General features: G+C 40.6%; 1 protein-coding gene across 3 annotated transcripts; it reads right to left on the reverse strand.

Annotated features, from left to right (window-relative positions):
- Positions 1-360: 360 nt before the first annotated feature.
- kdm4ab (lysine (K)-specific demethylase 4A, genome duplicate b) lies at positions 361-25,693 on the reverse strand. 3 transcript variants are annotated; one of them, XM_011486385.4, is made up of 22 exons: positions 25,470-25,693; positions 22,638-22,799; positions 22,242-22,417; positions 22,036-22,150; positions 21,750-21,943; positions 20,075-20,124; positions 19,833-19,936; positions 19,610-19,747; positions 19,304-19,530; positions 18,662-18,819; positions 17,934-18,559; positions 16,346-16,460; positions 16,002-16,177; positions 14,578-14,782; positions 12,445-12,524; positions 9,422-9,477; positions 8,677-8,785; positions 7,590-7,781; positions 6,257-6,427; positions 6,030-6,149; positions 5,852-5,944; positions 361-1,362 (listed from the first exon to the last, which is right to left on the reverse strand). In XM_011486385.4, the coding sequence occupies exons 2-22, from the start codon at positions 22,776-22,778 to the stop codon at positions 1,225-1,227; spliced, it is 3,384 nt and encodes a 1,127-aa protein (XP_011484687.1). In that variant the 5' UTR covers positions 22,779-22,799; positions 25,470-25,693; the 3' UTR covers positions 361-1,224. The 3 variants fall into 3 exon arrangements, with proteins under 3 accessions (XP_011484687.1, XP_011484689.1, XP_078790935.1); XM_011486387.4 differs by having other exon boundaries at positions 16,346-16,457; positions 25,470-25,667; XM_078934809.1 differs by lacking the exon at positions 25,470-25,693 and adding an exon at positions 25,333-25,392.
- Positions 25,694-26,880: the final 1,187 nt, after the last annotated feature.

Consider the following 26,880-nt stretch of genomic DNA (forward strand, 5'->3'; position numbering starts at 1 on the left):
CATTCCCCTGTTGCCTGTACATTTTTTACTGGAATAATGTGAAAATGTTATGTCAGAATCATTGGCTCAAGCTGAATGAAACATTATAACTTATAATATGACTATATAAAAAATGTTGGTGTGATGAACAAAAAAACCTTTGCTGCCAAGGAAATTCAAAATTTTACTTTTGACAATTCTAAAAATTACATAGACCTGTTCGTCACCTCCAAAGATTAAATAGTTGCTATGGAGATAAAAACCAACAGAAAAGCTGCCATTTTGAAAACAATTTTTTTTTTTTTGGAAGTGTTTTTAAAACTTTGCTCATCAAGTTGCTGCCTATGTTGTTCCAGAACATGAATTACACGAACCGATTCATTTTTTTTTTCTTAGCTGAAACTTTACTCACTTTACAAAGAGTGGACAGTTTTAAAGCCGTGGGCTAAAAAAAAAATATCCAGAGACGAGAACAGTAGTCACAAAAATATGAAAGCTGAAAACGGTGTCGGCTCACCTTATCCTACACAGATGCAAGCAACCTCGCCCTACCAGGAGGGGAATGGAAGTCGGACCTGAACACACAACATAAAGCTGCAAAAAGACGTGTCTATCAAACAATAAGTGCTTCTGCTGAAAGAGACATCCTCAACTCGCTTTCCATCCAAACGGGAACTTTTCCATTTAATAAATATAAAGATTTCTGAGGGTTTCTACAGGGTGAAGGAAAGGGCGTGGCAAAAACAGCTTTGCATAAGTTAATATTTACATAGAGAACAGAGGCATTATTGGCCCTTGGTACTGTAAGGCTGAGCCTTCCGATCCTATAACTTCTCAGCTGTTTAAAGCTCAGGGGGACGATCTCACTGACTGATAAAGAAACGGAGAGGTTGAACAAATACAATTGCAAGCAAAGCTCCATCCAAATGAATAACTTAGAAGAAAAGTCAGTTGATGAGGAAACCAACAACATTTTCCATCCAAACTTTAGCTTCTTTAGCTTGATGGCTTCTTCCTGAGAATTGGTAATTGATGAACTAAAGGGGAGAGAGCATGATGGAGTTCTATCAAAGTGTTTCACGCAGGAGTCATGATGAATCCCAGCCGTCGTTTTTCAAATGAGCAGCCTGAGAGGCCCTGGAAGAACAGGAGCTGCTTCCCGAGGAGTCTGCAGAAAACAAGCCCTGGAGCTCTTTGGAGCTGCTGGAGGAGTTGGCGGATGGGGATGACTTGAGGTTTTTTTTTTTATTCCATGATGGCTCTGTAGACGACAGGCTCGATGTAGTCCTCTCTGTATTTGGAGTTGATGACCCGCTGCCTCTTGGCGTTCTGCTTGACCTCCTTCTGGTTGAAGAGCTCAAAGCGCATGTCCGACGCCACCGACTGAAGACAAAACACAACAGAGTTCACGCTTTGCCAGAGCAACACCTCAGGCGTTCAGAAAAAGGAGAGTTCAACCTGTACACTTTAGAAACCAGTTGTGCCAGGTGTTTCAGCTTTCCACTCAAAAACAGGCTTTTATTTTGAAGGGATAACCTCAGAGGTTCTAAATCTCCAACATGTTTATGTGCATTAAGCGAGGTCACACAGTACTCCACACATCAACAAGTTACAACAACAGACAACTATTTTCGGATCAGTTCACAAACTGAACAAATGTATTACTAATTGTACCCGTAATACAAATATCAGCATGTAGTACCTTTTGCACCCGTACGGGGTGTTGACCCCCCCCTGTGGAGGCTCATGTACAGGAGTTTGAGGCCTCCGTGTTCAAAACTCTTGTGTTCACACGTTTTTAAGTAAGTTTTTGGGCTCTCTGTAGGTGGAGGACATGTGATGGTAAACAGTACTGCTTGTCCAGAGTGAACGCCATTAACGCCTAAATGTGTGTTCAAAAACGCCCCATCAGCACTTTCCTGAATGTGCATCCAATGCCCAGTGTGAACGTAGCGTGAGTTTTGCACTGCCACCTCAAGGGATGCCATGAAAATGGGATGTACCATTGTCATCAATCAATCAAACTTTATTTATAAAGCACTTTTCATATAAAAATATATAACACAAAGTGCTTTACACATTAAAACAAAACAAAATAATATAAAAACAAGCATGAAATTTAAATAAACAAGCACAAAAATAAATACATAAAAATAAAAACAGGGCCCCCCTCCCCGTACCTACACAACCCCCCAGTTCTTTCACATCTCCCACCCCCTAACTAATGGGGAAAGACGATGAGTAATAAGAAATAGGCTGAGCACGAAAACAGGATGTTGGAAACGCTAATAATTGGAACCTCCCTCTCTGTGAACAGCTGCATAACCAGCCAAATGCAGCATCACAGGCGGGGACCGCTCCACCACAGCTAAGAAGTGATGCAGGTTCCCATCTAGAGCCGCAGTGGCTGAACAGCAGCCGACCCAGAGGGAGAGGTCCCAACTGAGGAAGCACCGGAAAATAAATAAAAAATGAAAAAGAGAATGAAAAAATAAAACTTATTGATAAAAGCAACAAACAATGAAACACTGAAATAAGGTAAATTAAAATAACACATTAAAATCTAGTGTAAGTAAATAAAACAAATAAATAAATAGTGGTAGTAAACATTAGCTCAAAGCCAGGTTAAAAAGATGGGTCTTTAGCCTTTTCTTAAAAACTGCAATGCTCTCTGCGGCTCTCAGGTCCTCTGGCAGACTGTTCCATAAACAGGGGCCATAGTGTTGAAAAGAGGCTTCTCCGTAGGTTTTGGTTTTTACAGTTGGAATGGTTAACAGACCAGTACCAGAGGATCTCAGGGTCTGCGAGGGTTCATACCTTACTAAAAGATTGGATGAATAAGATGGCGCAAGACCGTTTAGACATTTAAAAACTGTTAAAGAAACTTAAAATCAATCCTGGAGCATCTGGGGAGCCAATGCAGGGATTTTAAAATTGGGGTGATGTGAGCCCGCCTCCTGGTCTTGGTGAGAACTCAAGCAGCAGAATTTTGGAGAAGCTGAAGGTTCCTAATGTTGGTTTTTGGAAGACCAGCAAGCAGGGCGTTACAGTAATCTATTTTACTCATGATAAAAGCATGCATTAGCATCTCCATATTAGCAAGAGAGAGTAGTGGGCAGACCTAACCAGATTTCTAAGATGATAAAAACCAGTTTTAACCACCTGTTTAATATGTGGGATAAAAGTCAGCTTAGAGTCGAAGATAACACCCAGGTTTCTGACTGTTTCTGAATGGCTTAATGAAAGTTCTTTTAACTCCAGAAACTGTTTTCTCTCTCTAAGCTTCAGGACCGATAACTAAAATTTCAGTTTTTCCTTTGTTGAGCTTCAGTAAATTATTTGCCATCCATAAGTTCACATCTAAAATACAGTTAAAAAGTGTTTCTATTGGTCTCGTGTCATCAGGAGACATACCTATGTGTAGCTGGGTATCATCAGCATAGCTATGAAAGCTGATGTTGTGGCTTCTGATGACATTCCTCAGAGGAAGCATGTAAATGTTAAAAAGCAAGGGGCCAAGGATGGAACCTTGAGGCACACCACAATTTATTTCATGGACCCCAGAAAAGCTTACCATAAAGCTTCTCTCCATGAGATAAGATTCGAACCACTTGAGAACAGTCCCTGAAAGGCCAAGACTTTTAAGTCTGTTTACAAGGATCAGGTGATCAACAGTATCAAAAGCTGCACTTAGATCTAACAGAACTAGTACTGAGATCTGACCTGAATCCAAGGCACACCTGACATCATTAATGATTTTCAACAAGGCTGTCTCTGTACTGTGGTTCGTTCTAAAGCCAGACTGGTTTATCTCAAAAATGTTGTTTTGTAAGAGAAACTCATTCAGCTGAATAAAAACAAGTTTTTCTAAAACCTTACTTAAAAATGGCAAGTTGGACACAGGTCTGTAGTTATTAAAAACTGAAGGGTCTAAATTAGTTTTCTTGAGTAACGGTTTCACCACTGCCGTTTTAAAGGCATCAGGAAAAATACCTGTCTGTTGAGGAGTTCACAATATTTTAAATCTCACTCTCAAAAGACCCGTAAAATGATATAAAAAGTGATGTAGGGATGGGATCTAAAAAACAGGTCGTTGGATTAACTTGGGAGAAAACTCAACCAAGTGTTGCAGCTTCAACCAGGTCAAAACTGTCCAGTGCTTCCTCAGGTAAGATCAAGCCATCATTTCCCAAAGAAATTTTTTTCTATTCATTTACGATGTTAGGTCTGACAGAATGGATCTTGCTCCTGAAGTGGTCTGCAAAGTCCTCACACAATGAGGCGGAGGCTGGCATTGTGTTTTTATTCACATTAGAGTTGATTAAAGATTCAATTGTGGTGAAGAGGACTCGGGTTATTTTTATTTTCAGAAATGATGTTTGCAAAGTAGGAATTTCTGGTCTGTTTTACTGTTTGACTATATAGTTTTAGTTGGTTCTGGTATAGTTGATAGTTTATTTCAAGTTTGTGTTTTCTCCAAAGTCTTTCGGCAGATCTACAACGTCTCTTCAATTGTTTCATTTCCTCAGTTCTCCAAGGGGGTGTAGGTTTAATTTTTATCTTTTTAGATTTTAGTGGAGGGAAGTGTATCGTGAAGTATTTGCAAAGATAATGAAAGTTACACATCCTGATGAATGGGTGATGGTGTCATACGATGCCCTTATGCCAAACTCTAGTTGTCAATAAGGTGCCCGTACTGGCTCCTTACTGACGGACGCCCAAAGGCTGCGTGCGCCCGCGGTGTACAGGTGAGACGCACCTAAGTAAGTCTCTAAGCACCTGTAAGATGTGTACATAAACCACACTCCGATTGTCTAATGTCCTCATTTTTAAAAGTCAGGCGGCACACAAGCGACGCCTTAGGGGTGAACAGCACAAATGGGGTGTCTGGTTCGGGGGGGAGGGGTTTAAAAAAGGAAAAAGAATCTGCATGACACGCCTGTGTCTCATCTACTTCACCCATACTTACCATTATGTGTTGTATAAGTGCTCGCTACGACCCGCCGTCTGCAGCAGGCTCGTAGAAAAAGACGTCAACGAACATTGTCTCTGTATGGGCTCACTGAGCGGCCTAGGATCTTAAAAACCCTGTGCGAGCCCCGTACAGGTCAGCCCATTTAACACCTGCAGAGAGCCCGTATCCACCTGTAGGGGCTGCTGTGACGAAGGCCTTTGCTTTCTATGTTTTCATGCTGATGTTGTTAAGGGACGTTGATGGCATTTCTCAGTTATCTATGTTGAGTTTCATGTCTCAACATCAAGGTAAAAAAAGGGAACTACATTAAAAATAAAAATGAAACAAAAAGATAAAAAACTGACCAGATAACTATAGGCTTCAAGTCACCTTGTCAAGAGAGAGCACCGCACCGGTAGATTAGTCATTCGATCTTTTTTTAATGACTAATCTCATCCCTTTTCTCCATTTTTAGGCCCAACAGTTTTGCAATAGTCAAAGTGAAAATTTTGTTTTACTTTGAAAAGCTAATTTTCGAAAAAGATAAATCAAAGAATTGCTAATCTACATTACATTTTTACAATTAAGTTTATGAAGAAAATAACCCAAGTTCTATATGTTTTCCAGACATATATGTGAAGAACATTCAAACCTAGAGGCCATAAACCATCCATCAGAAACTCTTTTCATACAAACCACTCCCATCACACCACAGCAGGAACATGTCTGAGCAGTTTTCTAACCGTTTAACAGTCTCTGCATGTTTTCAGTTTCATGTTTTATTGTTTTATGCTTGTAGTTTTTAAAGATAAGAGAGGCCGGGCTTCAGCTCACATTTTCCCCCCATCAAAAAAAAAAACCAAACAAAAAACGGCTGCGTGGTTTTATCGTTTGGTTTGATCAAAGGAGAATGCTCACCATGCGGGACTTGACTCTTTTGGGTAAATTCTCGTCTAGACTGTAGATGTCTTCTCTCTTCACTGTGATTTGGGATCCGTCCTCAAACTCCACCTGAGGGAAAACAGTCAGTGTTGAATCTCACACTGACGTCTGCAGACTCCTGCTAAAAGAGGCGAGTGGGGAGGAGGGGCGTTACCAGGTACATGGGGATGGAGTGTGACGCGACGAACTTGGCTCCGTAGATGAGTCCGTCGGTCCAGCGCACCTGGACGGCCTCGCCCTTATGAGGTGGGCCGAGGCGGATGCAGTCGCGGTTCTGTGGGCAAACAGAGACCTCAGCTGTGGTGAAAAACCGGAGCTCCTTCCGTTATCATTTTACAAGGATAAGTCGCAAGTGGGGCGCCGCGCGGCAGCCCTAATGACCTCGATGTCCTCGGGGAACAGGTTGTTGCTGTACGAGCCGTCGTCGAACACCACCTCGTAGAAGGTGGCCGTCGTCAGCTCCACCACGTCGCTGTGGTAGTAGCGGCCGTTTTTGTGCTTGCAGATCACCTTCTGGCCCGCGGTGACCTCCTTCAAGGAGGTTTTGTCACGCTGAGGGAAACAGAGAGTATTTTTCAAACTTTATCAAATCCACAGAGCAGGCCTCTGGGGAGATAACAGCATTGGGGGGAGGGGGGGACTGTGCTTCTGCACACGTGCAGGAGCATGCACAGACTTGACTATGACGGCGAGGCCTTCAGCATATGTGCAGCTGCTCTGATGTCATTGACATGTGGCTGCGCCGGCTCAGCACATGTGTTCCTCAACTGTTAAGTGGTGAAACTGGTGCTACAGGCTCACATGTCCACCAAATCTGAACTAAATCCAGGAGCAGTCTGGGCTCACAAAACACAGCTGTCAAGAAATAGGAACAAAAGGACTAATCTCTACGAGGGCCACAAAACCAGATAACAGCGGTTTACACCATTCTCTCTGAGATCGGACTGTTTGGACTGCAGCCCATCAAAAATGTGGGAGGAAGAGATCAGGAGCAAAGTTTACAACCGCTGTTTCCTTACTTCCATGACCCTATTCTAAAGAATTAATTATAAACAAATTTTGCTTTGGGTCAATACTGCAAGCAGTCATTTCAAAAAGTGACTATTCTCACCATAAAGTTGTGAAAATTAGCTAAACTTTTCGCCAAAAGTGTTTTTGAGACTTTTGAAATGAGCAGGAAAATCCCTTCTACTGCCTCTAATGGATAGAGGATGTACTACAGAGCAGAAAATATTCATACTTTAGTGATATTTCATTACATATTACTACCAGTACTGTCACTATTTTTTTCAGTGTTTGATGGCACCCGAAGTTTAATAAAAAAAACAAAAAAAAACACAAGAGAGTTGTGGCTATGTAGTGAAATAAATATTGTGTCATTTATTTAGTATAATGTTGAGTTGAAAATTCTCTAACCAGCTTTTCAGATGACTCTAAAGAGTTTGTTGGTCATGGAAATAAGGCGTCAGAATTCAAGTATATTCTAAGTACATTTGGCACGTTCCTCATCTTTAATAAGGTTTATGTGGGGCTTGAACGTTTTCAGGCTAAGCTAGTCACATGGCATTGCCTTATTCAGGAATATGGCTGCAGATCAAGCCATGCTCTGATTATTTAACAGGAAGACTCGATTCAAAGCTGAAATCCAGGTGATCACATGGAAGTCTTCGCTTGTTACTTCGATGTGAAATGTCTGGGGTGGCGGGGGGTGTACCTCGGGCATGACGGGCGCTCTGTGTCGGTGACAGGTGATGAAGACGACGAAGGGCCAGTCGTCCGGGTGCATGAGGACGCCGGCCGCCTGAGCGCAGGTAGGGTGGAAGGCTGTGGAGCATCGGCCGTGGGAGCACTGGACGCAGCAGCCCTTCACCTCCCTCCTCATCCGCTTCCTGCAGTATGCGCACTTCTGTGGAGAGGCGCCAATCAGGGGTCAAAAGGGTTTTAAAGGGGGGAAAAAATGGAGAAAGGAAAAAGAGGAGGGCCCAGATTTAAGGAAGAAAGAGTGTTATCACAGGATTTGACAGCACTTCCTGTCTCTTTGGAGAGAAAAATATATATTTGGAGAGAAAAATTAAAGAAATGAAAACGGCTGAAGACTGCAAGAAGTTTCCTTCACAGTGTTCTAAAAAGAACCTGCGATGGATGAAAACCACCAAATAGTAAACTTAATTTTTTCAATTATAGATCAATTATTTAGGGTGTAAAGCCCCTCACCACACTTTTTATCCACTTTTCTCAGGCAGACATGAACTTTGTCCCACTTTTTTCTCTTGTTTAAACTCTTAAAGTTCAAACCTTTGTAGAAATAGAAGTCAAGTATTACAGATTACAAAACAAAGATCTGATGAGGATTGAAGATTTCTGTCAACGTGGGAGGCTGAACCCGTCATGTCCAGGACACACGCCACTGGAGAAGGACAGCAGCCATTCAGGACGAGAAACACAATACGCAAAAAAAAAAAAAAAAAAAAAAAAAATAAGTATGCATCATTGCACACAAACAAAATAAATTGGCAAAAACGCAAGACTGAGAGAGGTGAACCGAGAAACCATGTCACAACCGACTCCTAGTCCCTGATTGGTCAAAGTTCCACCTGGTTTAACTACATAGAGCCCAAGAGCATAGACCGTAAAAATTTGCGTGGATTCACGTGAACGCGAGTTTTCAATGTTGAAGCTGGAAAACATGCGTTTACACAGACTTTTCATCTAAGTGGCCCAGGGCGGCGTGTTTGTAGCATAGCAAGGATGACCACATGACCATTCTAGCTCAGCAAAGTGCCAGAACCGCACAGTCTTACCAGCCTGAAGCGGGGCAGCGGGATGGCAGAGAGGTCGATGGGGGTTCGCCGGGTGATGTTGACAAAGCGAGCTTCCAGCACGGTGATGGCACACAGCACATGAACCCACCTGTGGGAAAGGCAAACACGGGGAGGATTCAGGGAAAGTGCAGAATGGTCAGAGTGCCATGCTTCTATTGATTTTTTGTTGAATTATTTAGCTTAAAACAAACCGATTTCTTGGAATCGGTTTGATGTTTGTATATATGTTTTTTTTTTATAAATGGACTGAATTGAATTAAAAGTGAGAACTTTATCAAAATGTATTCCGCCAAATGCTCAGCTGTAAATGTTTAGCCCTTTTAGCCCCACCCAGATTCAGGATGTTCTATTCTTAACCTTTGTATCAATGCCACTTTTAGAAATATATTCGTCCTGTGAGCAAAAGTGGCTGATTGCATAAGAGAGCTTAACTTTTAGAAACCCACCATATACGTAAGAGGGGAAAACCTGACCAACTTCAAGTGAAACCTACTTTCCTCACACTTCCTCCTTGTTGAACCACAGGAAGTTCAGCAAACCCACATGAATATGGGACTCCACAGAATCAATTTCAAGAATTGAAATGCATTTATGTCAAAAATGAGCGTTCTCATGTTAACTGCAGCCCCACTATAAAAAAAATTTGTGTCCTTCTTTATAAAAACGAAAAAAGAAACTCCAGGAACCCGAAGAGGCCTTCACTTCCTTTGCTGCAAACACTTACTTGTCGTTGTTCGCCCTCTGCAGAGCTCCGCCTCTCAGAGAACACAGGCAGCAGTCCTACAGAACAAAAATAATTGAAGGTCATCCTGACTTGAAAATGTGACGCTCTTTTTTTGTTTAAACTTTCACTAAACAACGAGCGCGTGCAGCTGCAGGCAGCGCCAATTCGTTGGTTTCAGGCCGTTCCAAACTCTGTGATATTACAGATAATAGAAAAACAATAGCGGCGCAGATTTTGTTGTTTTGTTTCCATGCACTGACCTGCCGCCCCCTATCAATTTGTGCTGCGGGTAATTGCCCGTGAGGCCTGTGCCTAAAACCGCTACTGTCTGTAGGTACTGTATGTCCTTTGACTTAAAAAGACATTTTGATGGACAGAGTCGTTCCGTGATCAAATACTCTTGTTGCTGCAGTAAATTCAGGCTATATTAATGGCGTTACATGGCTGCCATTAATCGAACGAGCGCAAAGACAACTGAGCGAGTGTATACAGGAACTGAGTGAGCGAACCTCACAACTGCGCAAGCGCAATTCTGACCGAGTGACCCCGTATTTTACAAGGGTACGGTTGTGAACTGAGCAACGCTCCTGGGTTTGCGCGCAGTGTTATGGGGATGTTTTTGCATCTTGTGGCCGGTAACCTTTCTGTTTGATCTGATTGGCCGAAATTTGCAAAATAAAGACACCTAATAAAGACACCAGCTGTAAAACGCGGTATTCCTCGGTTAGAATTGCGCTTGGCCAGTTGTAAGGTTCGCTCACTCAGTTCCTGAATACATTCTTTAAGTTGTCTTTGCGCTCGTTCGATTAACGCCATCTTAATTACCCAATTTGCACTAAAGGTCGTCAAATTCCAGTTGCTGGTGATGGCACCAGCAGACGTCCCATTCTGCAGCCACAGGGGAGATTCCACTCCAATGGCTGTGCGAAGCGAGCGATTTAAAAAACGCTGACAGGCATATAGACCGTTAGACTTTGTGAGAGATTTTCCAAAATAATAATATTTAGGATGCCAAATGATATGCAGAAATATTATTTCTAAATGAAAGAAGAACAAACGGACAGGAAGCAGAACAAGTAGAAAGCCTTCGACAGAGTGAAGGTTATTTGAGGTAAAGAGGAACTCCACTTCCTTGTGGTCAAAGGGGAATCTTTTTTATATACACTGTAAAAACCATAAAAGAAAAGAAAATGAAATTCTAAAGTAAACCAAAATAAAGGAAGAGAGTGTTCAAAAGGAAGAGCCAGAGTGGGGGTTGGGTTTTCCTCTACAACCTTTGTACTCGTTTATTCTATGTGCATTAAAAAAGTTCTCACTGATCACTTTTTTCAAGAACCTTTTCAATATTTTGTGTAAATCGGAGTTAAACGTATAGCCAAACAACCAAAGGTTCCACGTTCTGATGGATGTACAATCTAACTTATAAAGAAATTGCAGTACCTCGAGTGACCACTGGAGGCTGGTTTCAAAAGTAGCCATTTCCTTTTGACTCTCATGTTAACTTTATAACAATGTATTAATCATATTACTGACATTATTGCTTTATTCTTTACGAGGACACTCAACTCAACAAAACGTTCTTTTCTTTGTTCAGAATTCTCTGAACCCAAAACAATCGTCATTGATGTAACTCTTGATGCGCGTCCTGATAATGTGGTCCTCACAAACTGTACTATTCAAAACCAAATCCATGGAAGATGGCAGAAAAAAGGAAAGATTTTTGACACAATCCTTTTGAAACCTTTTTCCACATGTACACAGTGAGTATAATCTAGGCGGCCTCTGTATGCAATTTGTCAACCAAAGTGAAATAATGCAGACTCATGGACAATGTGGATTAGTAATAGTCACCAATTGTACTTCAGGAGCCTCTCCAGGGTTGGATTTAGAAAACAATCCCAGATTTTTAACAGCTTTTTTTTTCATCTTTAGAGTTTGTTCCACATCCCTTCTTTGACCTAAAACCACTGACTGTGTAAGAAAACTGGACTGACACGTTCTAATTAGGAAGAACCCACCGGTTCCAAGAAGCCAAAATCCAATAAACGTCTATAGAGATATAAACAGCTATTAATCAGTCCTTCTATTTGTTAGAATAACCAATCTTGCTCTGATACCTTATTTTAACATGTTTCTGTTAATCCTTTTTTTAAATTATACTTTCTCTCTATTGCATGTTATTCGAGTTATAAACTGACTAATCACATGTCTGGGGTGTCTGCTGGCCCCACGTTGAGCGTTAGAAACCCCTTGTGTAGCTTTTCAAGTGGTAGGGGTGTGGACTAAATCCCAACAAGCTCACTCCTGAAAGTGGTTGCTATAGAAATGACGACGCATACCGTTTTACACGAATCAAGACTTAACTGACATCGTCTGGCTCCAACATGCCGCCAAAAAATGAATTGACTTCATTTGGTTGGAGCTGCAAGTTAGTCTTTTTCTGTGAGTGACGTCACACTCCCTCGGTCCAGTTCCCAGATACAGTCAATTCAATTCAGACTATTTTCAAACTGCGCATCCTCGGTTGTCAAACATTATTTTCACTAATTTTCTTTTCTGACAACACCTGTGCCGGAGTCAAACACACTCGCCACCAGCTCCAAAATTTCCAGGACTTATCTGAAAACTAAAGTCTAAGAAAAAAGAAGAATTCATCTCTGAAAAAGCGTCACTTCTGCATCATTTTTAAAACTCAAACAAGAGCAAACAAACGCCTTTCAGACCAGTCACAGTCAGCTAAACATGTGAGTAAAATGACTTGTAGAAAAACCAGGAAGTCACAGTTTCATTAAGGAACCCAGTAAACATGACTGATAAAGTCAAAATAAACAGCTGTTACCTGATCTGTAAATGAGTCACTCCTGTGCTCATTATTATACCGAATAATCTTTATTACATGAGAAAGAACTGCATTTGAGCAAATCAGCTTCTATTATCATTAGAGCAGCTCTGCCACCAAACATGTGAGTTCATTGGCTGCAATAATGACGTGAAGCAGGCCGCTGATAGTGTCCTGAACTGACCTCAGTGAGGGCGTTGGCCTCACAGCGAGCACAGCGCCAATCATCCAAGTCCTCTTCATCAGCAGATACACCATAGCAACCTAAATGGAGACACAAACCCACGTCACATCTCCTGTCCGGCTAACAGCGCCGTTTAACCCCATCGAATTTTTTTATTAAAGCGTGGTCAACATTGATTGAGACAACATCCTGTTTAGACAAACATAAAAATGTATGCGCCAAAAGATGAACTGAATGTGCTTTTTGGCAGTGTTGTCTTGTGTTTTCAGAAAGTTCCTTGTGATTTTTTTTTTGTTTCATTCTAATTGCGGATTTCCTATTGCAGTGAATTTTTTAAACTAACTTTCTTTTGAGCACTTATGGGGACTTTGCCATGTCCCTAGCTCAGTGGTCTCCAACCTTTTCAAGGCCACAGACGGGTGTTTTTAAGGACCGAGGCCAAAGTTCACCTTTCAACTTTTTAACTTCCGGTTTCTAAAAAAAAAAAAAAAGATTTTTCAAATTAAAATGCCCGTCCATGAAATTCAGTTTCAGTATTAAATGTTTGCAGATGTTTTACAGATGATGAAGATTTGATGAGTTGTCAATGATTTATAGATATTCAATAAAAGAAACCTTACAGTTTTTTTCCCCTTTCTCATAAATGAACATTACAAAACTCAGAATTCAATTCAAGCTCAGGTTATCTTTCAGAAAAAGAAAAAAAATTATATTTTGTTTTTAAATAAATCTTGATTTATTCACACAGAAGTATTGTTGGTGCTAAAGTTTCTCACAGATGGATCCCAAATTTAGCCTTGCTGTAGGAAAATTCTTAAGGCCCTTTTACAAGTTCACACAAATCGAAAACAACTTCCACAAATCTAGACCTTTATTTTATTGAATCTTCGCTCTCTGTGAAATATTTGCAGCTGGTTTAAACTTGTGTGGGACTCCTTAAAATTTGATGTTTTAGCCTTAAATGTTAAAGTGGAGGCTAACAACAGGATGCTAACATCGCTGAAGAAACCTCCTAAAGAAGCTTGTTTTTGTTACCTTTGTTATCTTGGGGTTATTAATCTAGCAATTGGAGCAGCCGCTTTGAAAAGGTGAAAAGCGAATGTATTTAAGACACGTGAGTAAACAAGAGAGAGTAAAAGACGGATGTGGTGGACAGAATCCAGTAAACTTCTTTAGAAAGTAAACAAAACAGAAATATAGTGATCCCTCACTTTAACGCGGTTTACTTTTCACAGTTTCGCTACTTCACGGATTTACATCGTTGCATTGTGTTCTGCATTCTGATTGGCTAAAAAGTCACTCAACTTCTTCTCTACCTGTGCGTCAGTAACGGTGCAGTTTAATATGTACACGTACGTAAATCAGCTTGCCAAATTTACAACACGTACGTTCAAATTCTCTTGCAATTTCGGGTTTCTCTAGAACCCACAGAAAAAGAGCGACAACAACTGCCAATCACTATGTTCTTCTCCTGAACAAACACAGCTGCACCGCGGGCTTCAAAAGAAGAAAACACTGCAGAACGGAGTCGATGCAGCGGCTCAGTCTGAAGAGCAGTGAAATACACCTGGGTCACTATTTGTCCGACCACCAGTGTGTGAATGTGTGAGTGAATGTGTGTGTGACTGGGTCAGTGACTGTAAAGCGCTTTGTCCTTGTAGGAAGAAAGGCGCTATATATGTATACGCCATTTACCATTTTACTTTGTATTTTTTTCATAATAATTTCGAATTTTCTCCTGTTGAATCCAATTACTTGGGTCGCGGTGGGCGGGGCTAATCTCCGCAATTTGAAGCCTTCTGTTCACATTGATGATTAAAATTATTATTTGACAGTACAGTACAGAAGTTATTTGTTGAAAAAAACATTTTATAAAGTACTTTTATTTGTGAAACAAAGCTTGAGCCTGTAAAATGGTTTGCTCTTTCTTTTCAATGTATAATAGAGTATTTAATTTTATAATAATTATAAAAAAAAAAAAAAGGTTTCTACTTCATGGATTTTGCCTATCACGGGTTCTTTTTGGAAAGTAACCCCCGCGAAAAACAAGGGTTTACTGTAATCCAAATTACTGGGGGGTTTTTGGTCTATAGTTTGAGATGCTCCCCTCCCTTTTACAGTCTTTCCACTTACTTGTGTGCACGCGGACGCAGCACTGAGCACAGCTGACCAGCCGGCTGGTTCCATCCTCCTCTACGTTGGGGTTGGACAGCTGTCCCTGCCCGCCATCGCTGCATTTGTTGGAATGGGTGTTGAAGCACATCTCAGGAATAAGCGGCTTGGACCACTGACGCCCCCTTGACCGCTTCACAAGGACCGCACCGTTACCGGACTCCGACTTTGGAGAAGCAACATTCAAGACGATTAAGTTCCATTTAACTCATTTAGGGCTTGAAACATTAAAAATACAGCCATCAGATTCAGCTTCGACCCAAATGTAAAATAAATTTAAAAAATTAAACAATGTTAACTTTTCTGTTTTTTTTAAATATGTACAATCATGATTTTAAAAGATTATACAATCACAGCATGAGAAGACATCAACATGCGGCCTGTTATGCTACGTGCTTTTAGCACATTCTGCCTATGGTGTTCACACTGGACTATCGCTACCTCATACTAGCGCATGTACCTGCAGGTGGAAGAGATTTGGTGTGAAAGGTTAAGGCGGTGCAAATCTTAATCCAGGCTGTTCCTTTAACAGCTTTATTCCATTATATGAAAGATTCGGTGTCATAATTGCAGTCGGGCACAAACCCAGATGACTAATTTCTCCTTCATGAACTATTTACAGACGATTGAAACGATTGAAATCCAAGTTCCTGATTGGTCAAAGTTCAACTAGTGTACACTAGTTTTGTGTACACACCAAACAGCTGCGTACAGCCCATAAATGGTCGTAAAAATGGGTGTGGCTACACGTGAACGCAAGAGTTTTGAATGCAGAACCCTGAAAGTCGCAAATATGTGTCGATTAACCCTTGTGCTATCGTAGGCACTTAAACATTGGGAGTTGGGTCATCTAGACCCACTAAACAGTGCTGTGAACCTTTTTTCTGCAATGATTTGTGATCTTCACTGGTGTCCATGGATTACATGAAATCTTTCCACCTTTATCCTCCTTTGTCATGGTAGGGAGGACACGTCATTGTAAGGGTGGGGTCATCTAAGATAGCACAAGGGTTAACAGAGACATGAGTTGCCATGGCCGGAGTGAACGTAGTTTTGGCGGGACTCCAGCTTTAAGGAGAGAACACAACAGAAATGAGTTAAAAAACTTTTTAAAAAGTGCAACCCCCAGCATGAACTCCATATAGATTTCAAACTACAAAGCATAGAAATGTTTTACTCTCTTCCTTATTGAGTTCTGTTGCTGCATCATATTAATAGTTAACAATAATACTGTTCTTTAAAATGAAAATTCATGGTAGAACAAGGGAGCCCCCTTGTGTCAGGGTTTCTGAACTGCCGGTTTGGGGAGATTTTTATTTTTTACTTATCAATTTGAAAGTAAAATGTTGGAATAATAACTGTGTAGAGGGGGTGTTGGGTCTTACCTGATGGTATGTGTGAAACAGCAGGCAGATGGAACAGTACGGAGCCTGCAGACCGACTTGTTTGTTGTACTCCTTTTCTGCCTGGGGATTAAATAGTCGGCTTTGCCACAGCTGAACGAGAGGCTTGGCCCACTCCTCCTTCTCTTCTGGTTCAGCCACTAGATCCACATCCACTTCTGAGAGACGATAACCGAATTTAGCGCAACTGTGACCTTTTTTCTTTTTTGGTTGACTGACAGTGATAAATACAGTACTTTTCTAGTGATCTTCAAGAAATCTAAGAGTTTGCTGGACCAATAAAGAACATCGTGATGAACCAACAGGTGAGCTATAGTCGTACAGACCTTCATCGATGTCCTCTCTGAACAGAGGATGGTGCCGCGGCAGCTTACAGAGCAGAGTCCCCTCCTGCTGCTTCTTTGCCATGGACTTGCAGTAAGTCTGTTCCTCTGACACCTGCTGGAGAAGTAGGAGTACAGTACAGCATGAAAACGTCAACCAGTTCCATCTAACACGCAGATATGTCCACATTTCTATAGTTAAGTGCATTCTGGGACAGTCATACTCCATGCGCACATGAATACATGATGTACTTGACTGTTCTTGCGCTGCATTCATGTGCACATTTCCCACATCCCCACGGCACACGTGCAAACAGCAGATATACCTTTTTTAACTTTGATGTAATTCAGATTATTTACATCTAAATCCATTGTATGTCTCAATTAGTTCATTCAATTTTAACAATATTTTTGTACTCAAATTAAATAGTGAATTACTTATTTAATTGTTGCATATTCAATTTTTCGTTTAATTCAATATTATGTATTTACTTTCTTATAGAGCCAGTAGATAGTATTTTATTTGGAAGGTGCTTGTTTTGTTATTTATCTATTTTTTATACATTTTTGTCCCATTACCTGTCTTTAACAATGTCTACAGTCTTTCTTTACTGCTCATAATTATATAATATTTTGTATTTTCTAACAAAATGTGAATACTTTCCCATTTGCAACATTCCCTTTTTGTGCTATGTGTACTTATGTTTTTAAAAATGACCAAATGGGTGGGATTATGATCAGATTTTTTTTTTGAATTCTGTTTTGTGATGCTTTTATTTTGTAAAAAAAACTTTGCATTTAAACGTTCTGTATAACTTGCAAACATTATTGACTAGTTTTTTCTAAGACAGTAACAAAAATCTAAATGAATCAATGAATGTTTTGAGAAATTGCAAACAGGAATCTGTTGGTTGTGTTTCACCTGTTGTGAAGCCTCTGACTCAGGTGTGTTGGAGCCAAGACAGAGATTTCTGCTGTAATTCACTTGCTGCTGATGACAGGCCTGTTTCTCCAACATTGGCCTGATTCTAACAAGTGTCGCACAATTGTTTTCTGACCATTGACTGTTTATGAGAACTGGACTAAGCAACCCCCCCCCGGCTCCAAGAAGCCAAACTCCAATAATCTTCTACTAAGAAATAAACAGTTATTATCAGTCATTCTATTTGTCAGAATAACCATTTTTGCTATAATACCTTATTTTAACAAGTTCCTGCAAGACTTTTTTTAAATAATTTTTTTAAAGTAATTCAAGTTATAAACTGGCCACTCAGAGGCCTTAATCAAAGTATGTGGTTGAACGTTTGACATACTTCGGGAAGCCTTTTTGTGTCTGCTGATGTCACCCTCGCTCGGTCCAGTTCTTCTATACAGTCAATGTTTCTCGTTCAGTTTGACCAAAACTTCTTGCTTGTGCAAAAACAAAAAAAATAAAGGGGCCTTTTTGTGTCGGTGCAAGCTCTTTGAGACAAGGTGAGATCAAATGAATCCTTTTTAGCAAACTAGGTCTGCTGGAGACTGGGTTTTGGAATTCCAGTGATCTTCAAAGCCTCATTACTGTTTTTGAAAGTGAGTCATCAAAACCACTGACCTGCTGATTGTAAGCTTTGCAGACGGGTATTTTAGTAAGTTGTGTCTGCGTGGTTGGGGGTTCAGGTTTGCATGGGAGCTCAGCTGCAGGTATGTCCTCTTCAGCTGCTTCGCTCCATTTCTGCACCAAAGGACTCGGTGTCTCCGATTCATGTTGAGCTGCGGCTGCCGGCATCCTGGTGGCTTCTGGCTGCGCCTCCATCGCCTCAGCGCTGGGGGCTGCAGATACTTGCTGGACCTGTGCTTGTGTGCAGGCTTTATGCTGGAAGTGGCGCGGCTGGTGCTCCCTGGCGTAGCTGTGGACCTGCAGCTGCGTGGGAGGCCGTCGCTGGCCCTCCAAAGTGTAGCTGTGCACTTGAAGCGTGTCTTTTGGACTTAGTGTCCTGTGAAAGAGCAAGCTGGCCACGCCCATTTTCCGGACGGCTGGGGCGGCGCCGGTTGTCCTAGTTGGAGCCACTGAAACCGCCAAATGTCCGTTTCTGGAGTTTGACTGGCCCAATATTGTGGGCGCGCGGGTCTTGGAGTAATGGGGAGCACAGCAGCCCTCACAGGTACTCTGCGTTAAGGTTCTGTGAAACGGATCCATTAAAGTGAGCTTGGTCGGCGTGACGACCAACTTTGGCGGGCCTGAAAAAGCAAATGACAAATAACATTTCTATTGAATCTCAGAGGCTCACAATCCAAAGTGGCTACCAGGAAACCAGGAACACGGCAGAGCGCATGCCACACCTTTATTCTTCTTGCCGTCGTGAATGGCAGGTCGGGGGGGTATGAGGCTGAGCCGTGGCCGCTTTCCATACTGCTCAGGATCATCTTCATCCTTCAGAGCAACCTCACTGGGCACCTCCAGACACACCCGGTGTCGCTTCGTCTCGATCCTGTGAGTGCTGAGAAAAACGTTCCAAAAGCATAAGGAGGCTGTCCTATTAAAAATAAGACAACCTGACATTTACAGACATTGAAGCCACAAAAGCCAACTTCACGTTATCAGAGGCAAACTCCAATCACCTCATAACAAATGCGATTCATCAACAAAACAAAATAACTTCTGGTTATTTCGGTGTGGTTTCTGCTGGTTTAATTGATCTAGAGAACTGAAAAGATAAGAACAGCAGGCTGTATGCGATCTTCCTAAAAATAAATAAAGTAAAGAAGTGAAACTAAAACATCTGCAGCTGCAGCATCCGTCCATGTTTCAACCAGAAAGGCAGGAGCTGAAATGAGGAGTGAGGGGCTTCCTGACCTGATAAACAAGATTTGATATCTAACAAAGATGGAGTCAGAAGTCAGTCTGCGTCCTGACCCAGTAAAGAACAATTTACTCCAAAAAATAAAATAATCTGAATACCAGGGCACCCTCTGAGGACATACCTTCGCTTCTCTCCGTCCTCCCCATATCTGTTGCTGGAGCTACAGCTGCGGCTTTGACTGACGTCACAAAAAGACTCGCCCAGAAACTCCTGTGCCTCCGGCGTGGGCTGCGAGTGGTCGATCGAAGTCACATCTCGCCCTGCCAGCCACTGCTCATAGCGATCTGGCTGGAACTTCTTAACAAACACGTCCATGGAGATCTTCACCATGTCCTTACGGCAGGAGCACTGACGGATGAGAGGCTTTTAAATCAGACGGAGATTCTTCTGAATAATCAAACTTTTTCTTTTCACAGTTGCTCCTCACCAACACCGCCTGCTTGCCGTACTCAATCCATCTCTCTGTGGCGAAGTTGGTGGACTCGGCACAGTTGAAGCCATGGTTGAAGCCAGCGTGATAGGCATACGGGAAGGTGATCATGAACTCCCCGGCCTCCTGGGTAATCTGAAGGAGCAGCACCAGAATTACAAATGCCTCCATAAAAGCCCCACAGTTCACTTAAAAAAAAACAAAAAAACATTTCTTTTACCTTCTCAAATGGTATTCCATATTTCTTTAGTATTGAAGGGGAGATGAGAGTCATCTTATGCCGTAAGAAGGCCTCACAGTTCTGGGAGCTACCGGGGAAAAAACCTGAGATCACAGATGAAAACACCGTAAGGTGCGTGAATGCAATCAAACTCCAATGGAGTAAAAAACAAAAACAAATCAGAACATTCATTCTAAAATCATCAAAATATCCATCTGTTGACATAGTCTTCTGTTCTTTACCTTTAGCCAGGCGTTCTAATCTTTTGCCGTGTTCTGGAGAAACACAATACCTGCAAAAGTCAAGAGAAAAGCGAGTTCAGCAACGATATATCTGTTAGTTTTCTTTAGGATAACTTCTGAGGCCAAGACAGATGACAGAAATGCAAAACACTTTCAATTGATTTGTCTATACCAGGAGTCGGCAACCTGCGGCTCTTTCATCTCTATGGCTTTGTAAAGTAACTATTAATTTAAGATTGTCGTGGGGCCTTTAACACCGTCGGGATGTGCGAGAAAGCAGCACGAACGCGCGGCGGGGGCGTGTCTGCGGGTGTGAACGTGGACCAGAGTCTGTTTTGGGATGGAAATTCTTCTAAAATGACAGTACATGTTGAATGAGGTTGAATGAGAAGTGAATAAAAGCCTCTTCATGGAGAACCTCTCCAGGTCGTCTGTTGACCAGCTGTTGTATTTTTGTGAGCAGGTCTGAACCAGGAGCGGGTCGGAACCAGGCGAGCTGCTCATCCCTGGAGCGGCTCCGCTGTGCTGACGAATACGGCCAGCAAGCAGTAAACAGGAAAGGCTCTTAAAAATAAATAAATAACGGGTTGAGTATTAGGTTTAAAAAAAATCTAAATGTAGGCATTTTCTATGTTACTATCGACCTGCGTCACCGCCATGACTCCCGCCGGCGTGTAAACCCAACAATGTTCTGACCCAGGTAGGACAACGACGGAGAATTTTGAGAAAACAGTATGTTTAATGGGCAGATTTGTTTGCTTATTACAACTTTACCAGTATGATTCATATGTAATGAAGAATTAGCAAAGTCTCAAATGTGGCGAGACATTCCAGAAATAACACGCAGCTTTTGCCCAAAAAACATCCTGAGAAAAAAGTTGTTTCTTGACAAAAACCTATCAGAGAAGCGGATTAACTGCTAGTTAATTACAACATATTTGCTAGTTTTGTGGTCTTTCGGGATATAGTTCTCATCGGAACCCATTAAATGACAGGGGATACAAAAAAATGAACCTCTCTTACTTGGTTAAACTTGGTTTAACCCCTTCTCTGTTTCTAATTTAGATAACTGATCTGCATTTGCTATGTTGATTTCTAAAATAGTTGTTTCTATTTTTCCATAATAAGTAATTCATCTTGGTCGTGTGAATTATGATACTTCAGGATTCTTAATTCTGTCTGATAGAAGCTAGGAACCGGATAATGACAGATCATGTAATGAAAATGGTTACAGTATAACAGAGTGGGATTATAAAAGTTGGCTTCCTTTCACTCCCTTTCAAGCAGTCTTTGATTTATTGTCTAATTATCCTAAGTTTGATACATCTTTGTATGAATGAATAACTGCTGATTGTAATGTTTTGTGCATTTTTTTTTTGATTGCTTAAAATAAACTATTTCAAATCAAATTCACAACAAACCATTTACTCCACTTAATATGGCAACACTGATTTTTTTATATAATTGGAAATAAATGTAGGCATAAAGGGGTTAAATACAAGATTTGATTTTTTTTTTTTCATTAATTCCAGAGGACTTCAAAGGAGTTTAAGAGGTTTTAGTTCTCTTATCTTTTTAAGTTGGAAGAATTTGCACAATTGGAGGGTGACTAAATACTTTTTTGCCCCACTGCAAAGCATGAGGCAGAACCCGAGCTTTGTATTAATATCCTTACCATGACTTTGGCTCTCCAAAATGCAAGTAATTGATGCTGTAAAGGTCCATGTCCTCAGTGTGCCATGCAAAAGTGGTCTTCCACATCCCAAAATACAAATAGGGGGTATTGACACCCTCAATGGTGATGCCGCTCTCATGTTCTACAGTATCCAAGATGGTGCCCAAATGGCAAATATTCCATTCTTTGATATTCTGTAACAGAATAGAAAGAAAGATTGACAAAAAGGTTGGAAACGGCAAACCAAAGGTTGTCACAGGAACGACGCCATGGGCGGTCAACTCACAGGATCATATAGCGATCCATTCACATCCGCTCCGTATATGGGAGGGTTGAATGTAACATTCTTCCAGTATTTTCTTTCCAGTTCGTCAAAGTCATCGTAACGAGGACTGCAAAACCTGTGGAGGACATCGGTTAACGCCACGTTTCCATAAATAAATACATATATAAAAAGCAAAACTGTCTTAAATGTCCCGATTTCTGTCTCACTTGTCACTGTTGGCGATTTTTCGAAACTCTCGAACGGTCATGGACCTCTTCTGTATGTTGTATTGGGTGAAAAGACCCGATTGGCCTGTCACCACCTGCTGGATTGGTGCTGGGATCACCAGATCGTCAATGTCGTCATACGACCTGCGAGGCCTCCACTCCTTGGGTGGAACAATCTTGTTGGAAGGCAAAGATATTTTTTTTTAGGAAACGTTATGTATGAAAGCAGTTTATGGAAGTTTAAGTAGCAAATGGAAACAACTTGGTCTAAATTTGGAAAAAAAGGTTTAATTTAATGATTATTTCTTCAATAAGATTGATTTTATTTGTGCTTCATTTCTGGAAGAAATTCAATTCCCTTAAAAATAAAATACTAAAGGAGATCCTCATACTTACTTTGGCCAATCCTGCTTTGTGAGCTCCCTTGGACTCTATATAGGCAATGTAACGGTTGAAGTTCTTGAACTCCTCAGCAGTGGGGTAAAAAGTCATGATGCCCTTGGAACCATGGTTTGGAGAAACCACGTCGGACGCCATTCTTAAGCTGAGTGGGAGTTCCTGCACATTAAAGGAATATTGTGAGCTATGATATGCTTATAGAGTGGAAGAAATGTAGATGTATGCACAACATCAAACTAAAATCGTAAAATAACTGAAAATGGTAATAATTTATAGCTCCTTCTTTAACCTTGGTTGGCGTTTAAAAAAAGGTTCTGGGGCACTTTTTGAAAGGTAAAAAAATATATATAAAGATTTTTTTGTACATTTTTACGAACCAAAACATAAAATGGGTCCTGAGAGTTAATTATTACCCCCAGATTGTTAAATCCTCTTAAATTTAGCTTCAAAAGGTAACAATTTGATTCAATTCAGTTGTGACTCTTTTTCCAAAAACGATTAATAAATAAAAATTTCCAGCACTTTCACAAACAAATTAAATGTATTCAATCCTTTTTTGCACAAAACATTTAATAAAGGTCTTTTTTAAGACCTAAATTTTAAAAATCGACACTAATTAAATAAAACTAATTTGCCAATTTAATGAATTATCATTGCTTCTTGAAAGTAAAGAACAATTTCTATTGATACAATTTCCTTTTAAACACAGCCTTACTTTTACTGACTTAAGAATATCATTTAGAGACAAATGTTGCCAATCCACCAAAACCTCAAAGAACTAATGATCAGCAGTTATTAAAGTATGAATAACAATATTGAAGTTTTCTTGTGAAAGGTTCGTTTCCCAGGGGGGGTGGGGAGGTGGCGGGGGCAATGAGCTTCATCCAGTGTGGGCCCTTAGGCAAGACCCTTCGCACTTCTGCTAAACTATGCAGCCAGGAGGGGGCTCAAGTCTGGGTCCCCCTGTAGCAGTGTAAAAAAATCTCTGCCAAACCACCTGTGCCAATCAGTTCAAGGTGATTGACTGTGGCCACCCCAGAAGGGATACACCGAAAGGTGAAAAGCAACAGCTTGTGAAAGCATTCAGACATGTTTTAAGCATTGACTCTATATGAGAAAGAATATTTAATATAGGAAGTACCTGTTGGCTCCAAGAAGCCAAAATCCTATGGACTTCTATTGAGAAACAAACAGCTATTGCTTAGTTATTATATTTGTCAGAATCACTATTCTTGCTCAGTGACCTTTTTTTTTACGTGTTTTTGCTAATTCTATTTTTTCCTGATATTTGTTTCTGTAGTTTAAGTTATTTAAGTTATAAACTGACCAATGAGAAGACGGTGTCGCGAAAAAATGGCGACTGAATTGACTTTGTTTGGTTGGAGCCAGAAGCAAGTCATTTTCTATGGGTGATGTCACACTTGCTCAGTCCAGTTGTCATTGGCGTCAGTGGCGTTAACATGAAGTCACGAGTGAAAGACACCTGTGACCGACAACACTGCAACTAAAGCAGCACATCTAAAAGAATCCCAAGACTTTTGGACTTATGATTTGTGCACGGAGCAAAGTGGAGAATCGTTTTCGCTTTCTTCTCAGTGGTGCAAACAACCGCAACACCCTGAAAACCACAGACCAGAAACAAAGTCCAGACCGTCAGCCTAACAACTAAAATGTGGAAAGGCTGTTTATTTACAAGAAACATGCAAACTAACAAGAAACAGTGTCTTCACTGCCAGAACTAAACAGTTTTTGTTCAATTTTGGTTTAAGCTCCTTCTACCCCGTGCACACAATCCCTGCTACAGAGATCAGAAGGTATCAATAAATGTTCGTCAATAAAATGAATTCCACCAAACAAGAATTAATTGGCATAAAAAAGATGATCACAGAAAGAAAAATAAACACTTAGCTCCGAGTTAGTGACAGAAGAAGCTACCAACTTAGTCTGCTTGCTGGCTAACTTGTTAGCTAGAAAGGTCCCATGAAAAGTTAATTTACTAGCTAATTTGTCAAATAAAACGACCTTTTTATTTTTGCAATAAGACCATTAATAAGATTATTGGCGAGGGCAAGATTTGGGGAATTGAAGAGAAAGGCCAAAAAAATGCTTTGCGCTCAGGTGTACTTCTATGATGTAATTTCCGGTTTACAAACAACCGGCAATAAGTGAACGTCCCTGATTGGTTAATCCCGGTCTCTTTAAAATCTGCCCTCACGTGTACTTATTTTATATGCTAACCCCAAATTGACTAAACGACTGGTGGCAATTTGCTAAAGATACATAGTTCATTCTGAAACCAGACTCTCTGCGGAGCAGAATGTTAGCTAACCAGTTAGCATCGCTAGAGGTTTTGCTCCCATTAGCAGCTCTCGTTCTACACGACAATAAAATCAAATGCAGGCGGTTTGAGTCGACTCTGTCGAAACATTACACAATTCTGAGAAATGCTACTGAAAAAAATCGGTTCAATACGGCTTAACACTTGCACTGACTGTGGTGGGATACGTCTACACTCTAGAGCAGACTCCGGTACACTCATGCTAAGTAAATCCCGTTCAGCTCGTAGTGAACAAGGATTAGCATTCTTACCGTACAGGCACACAAATAAAATAAAATAAAATAAAACGCACGTCCTCCTACAGTATTCCTCGTGTTAACAGAGTCAACCGTTTTCAACGAAACTAATACATACCAGGAAATAGACTGTACCCAAACTGTAACATAACTAGCGTCAGCGCGGATCTTCCTGGTTATCGTACAACCTCTCGGGGTTAGCATTGCGAGTTCATGAGTTTCGATTCTCTGCTGCGTCAACACGAAGCTACTCACCACTTGCTCTCGATCGAACCGGAGTCCGTGGCCTGCGATACAAACAATCTACGATCAATCAAAACTACCGGATGGCAAATAACGGGGAAAAGGCTGCCTGCTAGCTAAGACTCGAGATAGTTTCTCGAGATCCTCCATTACAACCGCTATGCGCGCGCACGCACGCAGCTCATTATGTTTACCAAAACACTCACGGGGCACGCTCAGCCAATCACAGGCCGTTTGGGCTGTCCCGTGACCTTTTTTTTTCTATGTTCAGACCCAAATTAATTATATAATGAAAAATATACTTATGATATGTTTTAAAACATGTGTTTAAAAACGAACTTGATTTATTATTTATTACTGCTTATTTATTTTATTACTGCTATTATTATTTCATAATTTAGTACTCTGCCCCCCTTAAATCTTAGGTTTCTTCCAAACCTTTTCTTAACCAATAAAAACCTATTTTCACTTTATTATTATTATTATTATTATTATATAATATTAGCAATAAACAACAACAAAAAATCTAAAATTTCCTTTTTTACCATTGCCAAAAAGTGAGTAATAGGGGTGTAACAATTCAGTGACTTAATTCTATTTCTACGATCCAACGACATTGATCTGTCAAAGGTAAGTTGTTAATCAAATCGACAACATTATAAAATCTTTTCAAAAATGATATAAATTCAAACATATCAATATTGGAAAATATCATTTGGATTGAGACTCTGTATGGTTATTTTTTTATAACCTCAAAACAACCAAGTACATCACAGCAGACAACACACATGTGATGCAGCAAGAACTGAACAGTCCATCATTCCAGTCCAATGTGTGGAAACAGACATGTACATGCATACATACAGTGTGGTTGAATGTTCTAATAAGGTTCCCTTTGGATTATTTTGATGTGGAAAAACAACAGTGGGCTGAACTTTAGGAAACTAAAATGTGAAAGAATTTGCCATTAATTCTTGTTTACTTGTTTGTTTGTACACATATTTAATTTACACTTGATTCTCTTGCAAGAAATACAAAACATCTGGAAAACCTCACCTGCACTGTTCAGTACCAGGTATTTATCTCTGAGTCACACTGGTTGAGGTTTTGGCTAAAGATGTCCTGAATCGATGTTAGGTCAATGAATCAGAGCGATTAAAATGAATACTCACTATGAATCAACCACAAATTATGATATGAAATGAATCGTTACACCCATAGTGAGTAAAAATGACTAAAAACACTTCAGTTGGCTCATACTAAGCCTTGTGTAACATAATAAAATAATACATAATAAATCCTTCATTAATTTAGTTGGACAAATTTGACGTAAACATACTGTTATGTGGTAGGGACGCAGGATTCAGTACATAGGTGTAACATACGGTTCGGTTTTAAACCTAGAATTGTGGACTCCCTTTTG

This window comes from Oryzias latipes, chromosome 17 (genome assembly GCF_053564925.1).
Source record: "Oryzias latipes strain Hd-rR chromosome 17, Olatipes_Hd-rR_3.1".
NCBI classification, from domain to species: domain Eukaryota; kingdom Metazoa; phylum Chordata; class Actinopteri; order Beloniformes; family Adrianichthyidae; genus Oryzias; species Oryzias latipes.

What these genes read in the sequence shown, in the direction of transcription:
- kdm4ab (XM_011486385.4), bottom strand. Translation starts at nt 22,778, where the DNA reads ATGGCGTCCGACGTGGTTTCTCCAAACCATGGTTCCAAGGGCATCATG. An exon ending in TGTTTCACACATACCATCAG is followed by an intron (nt 14,783 to 16,001) that starts GTAAGACCCAAC and finishes GCTTCTCCAAAG; the next exon opens with TCGGAGTCCGGTAACGGTGC. An exon ending in GAGCGCCCGTCATGCCCGAG is followed by an intron (nt 6,428 to 7,589) that starts GTACACCCCCCG and finishes TGTTTCCCTCAG; the next exon opens with CGTGACAAAACCTCCTTGAA.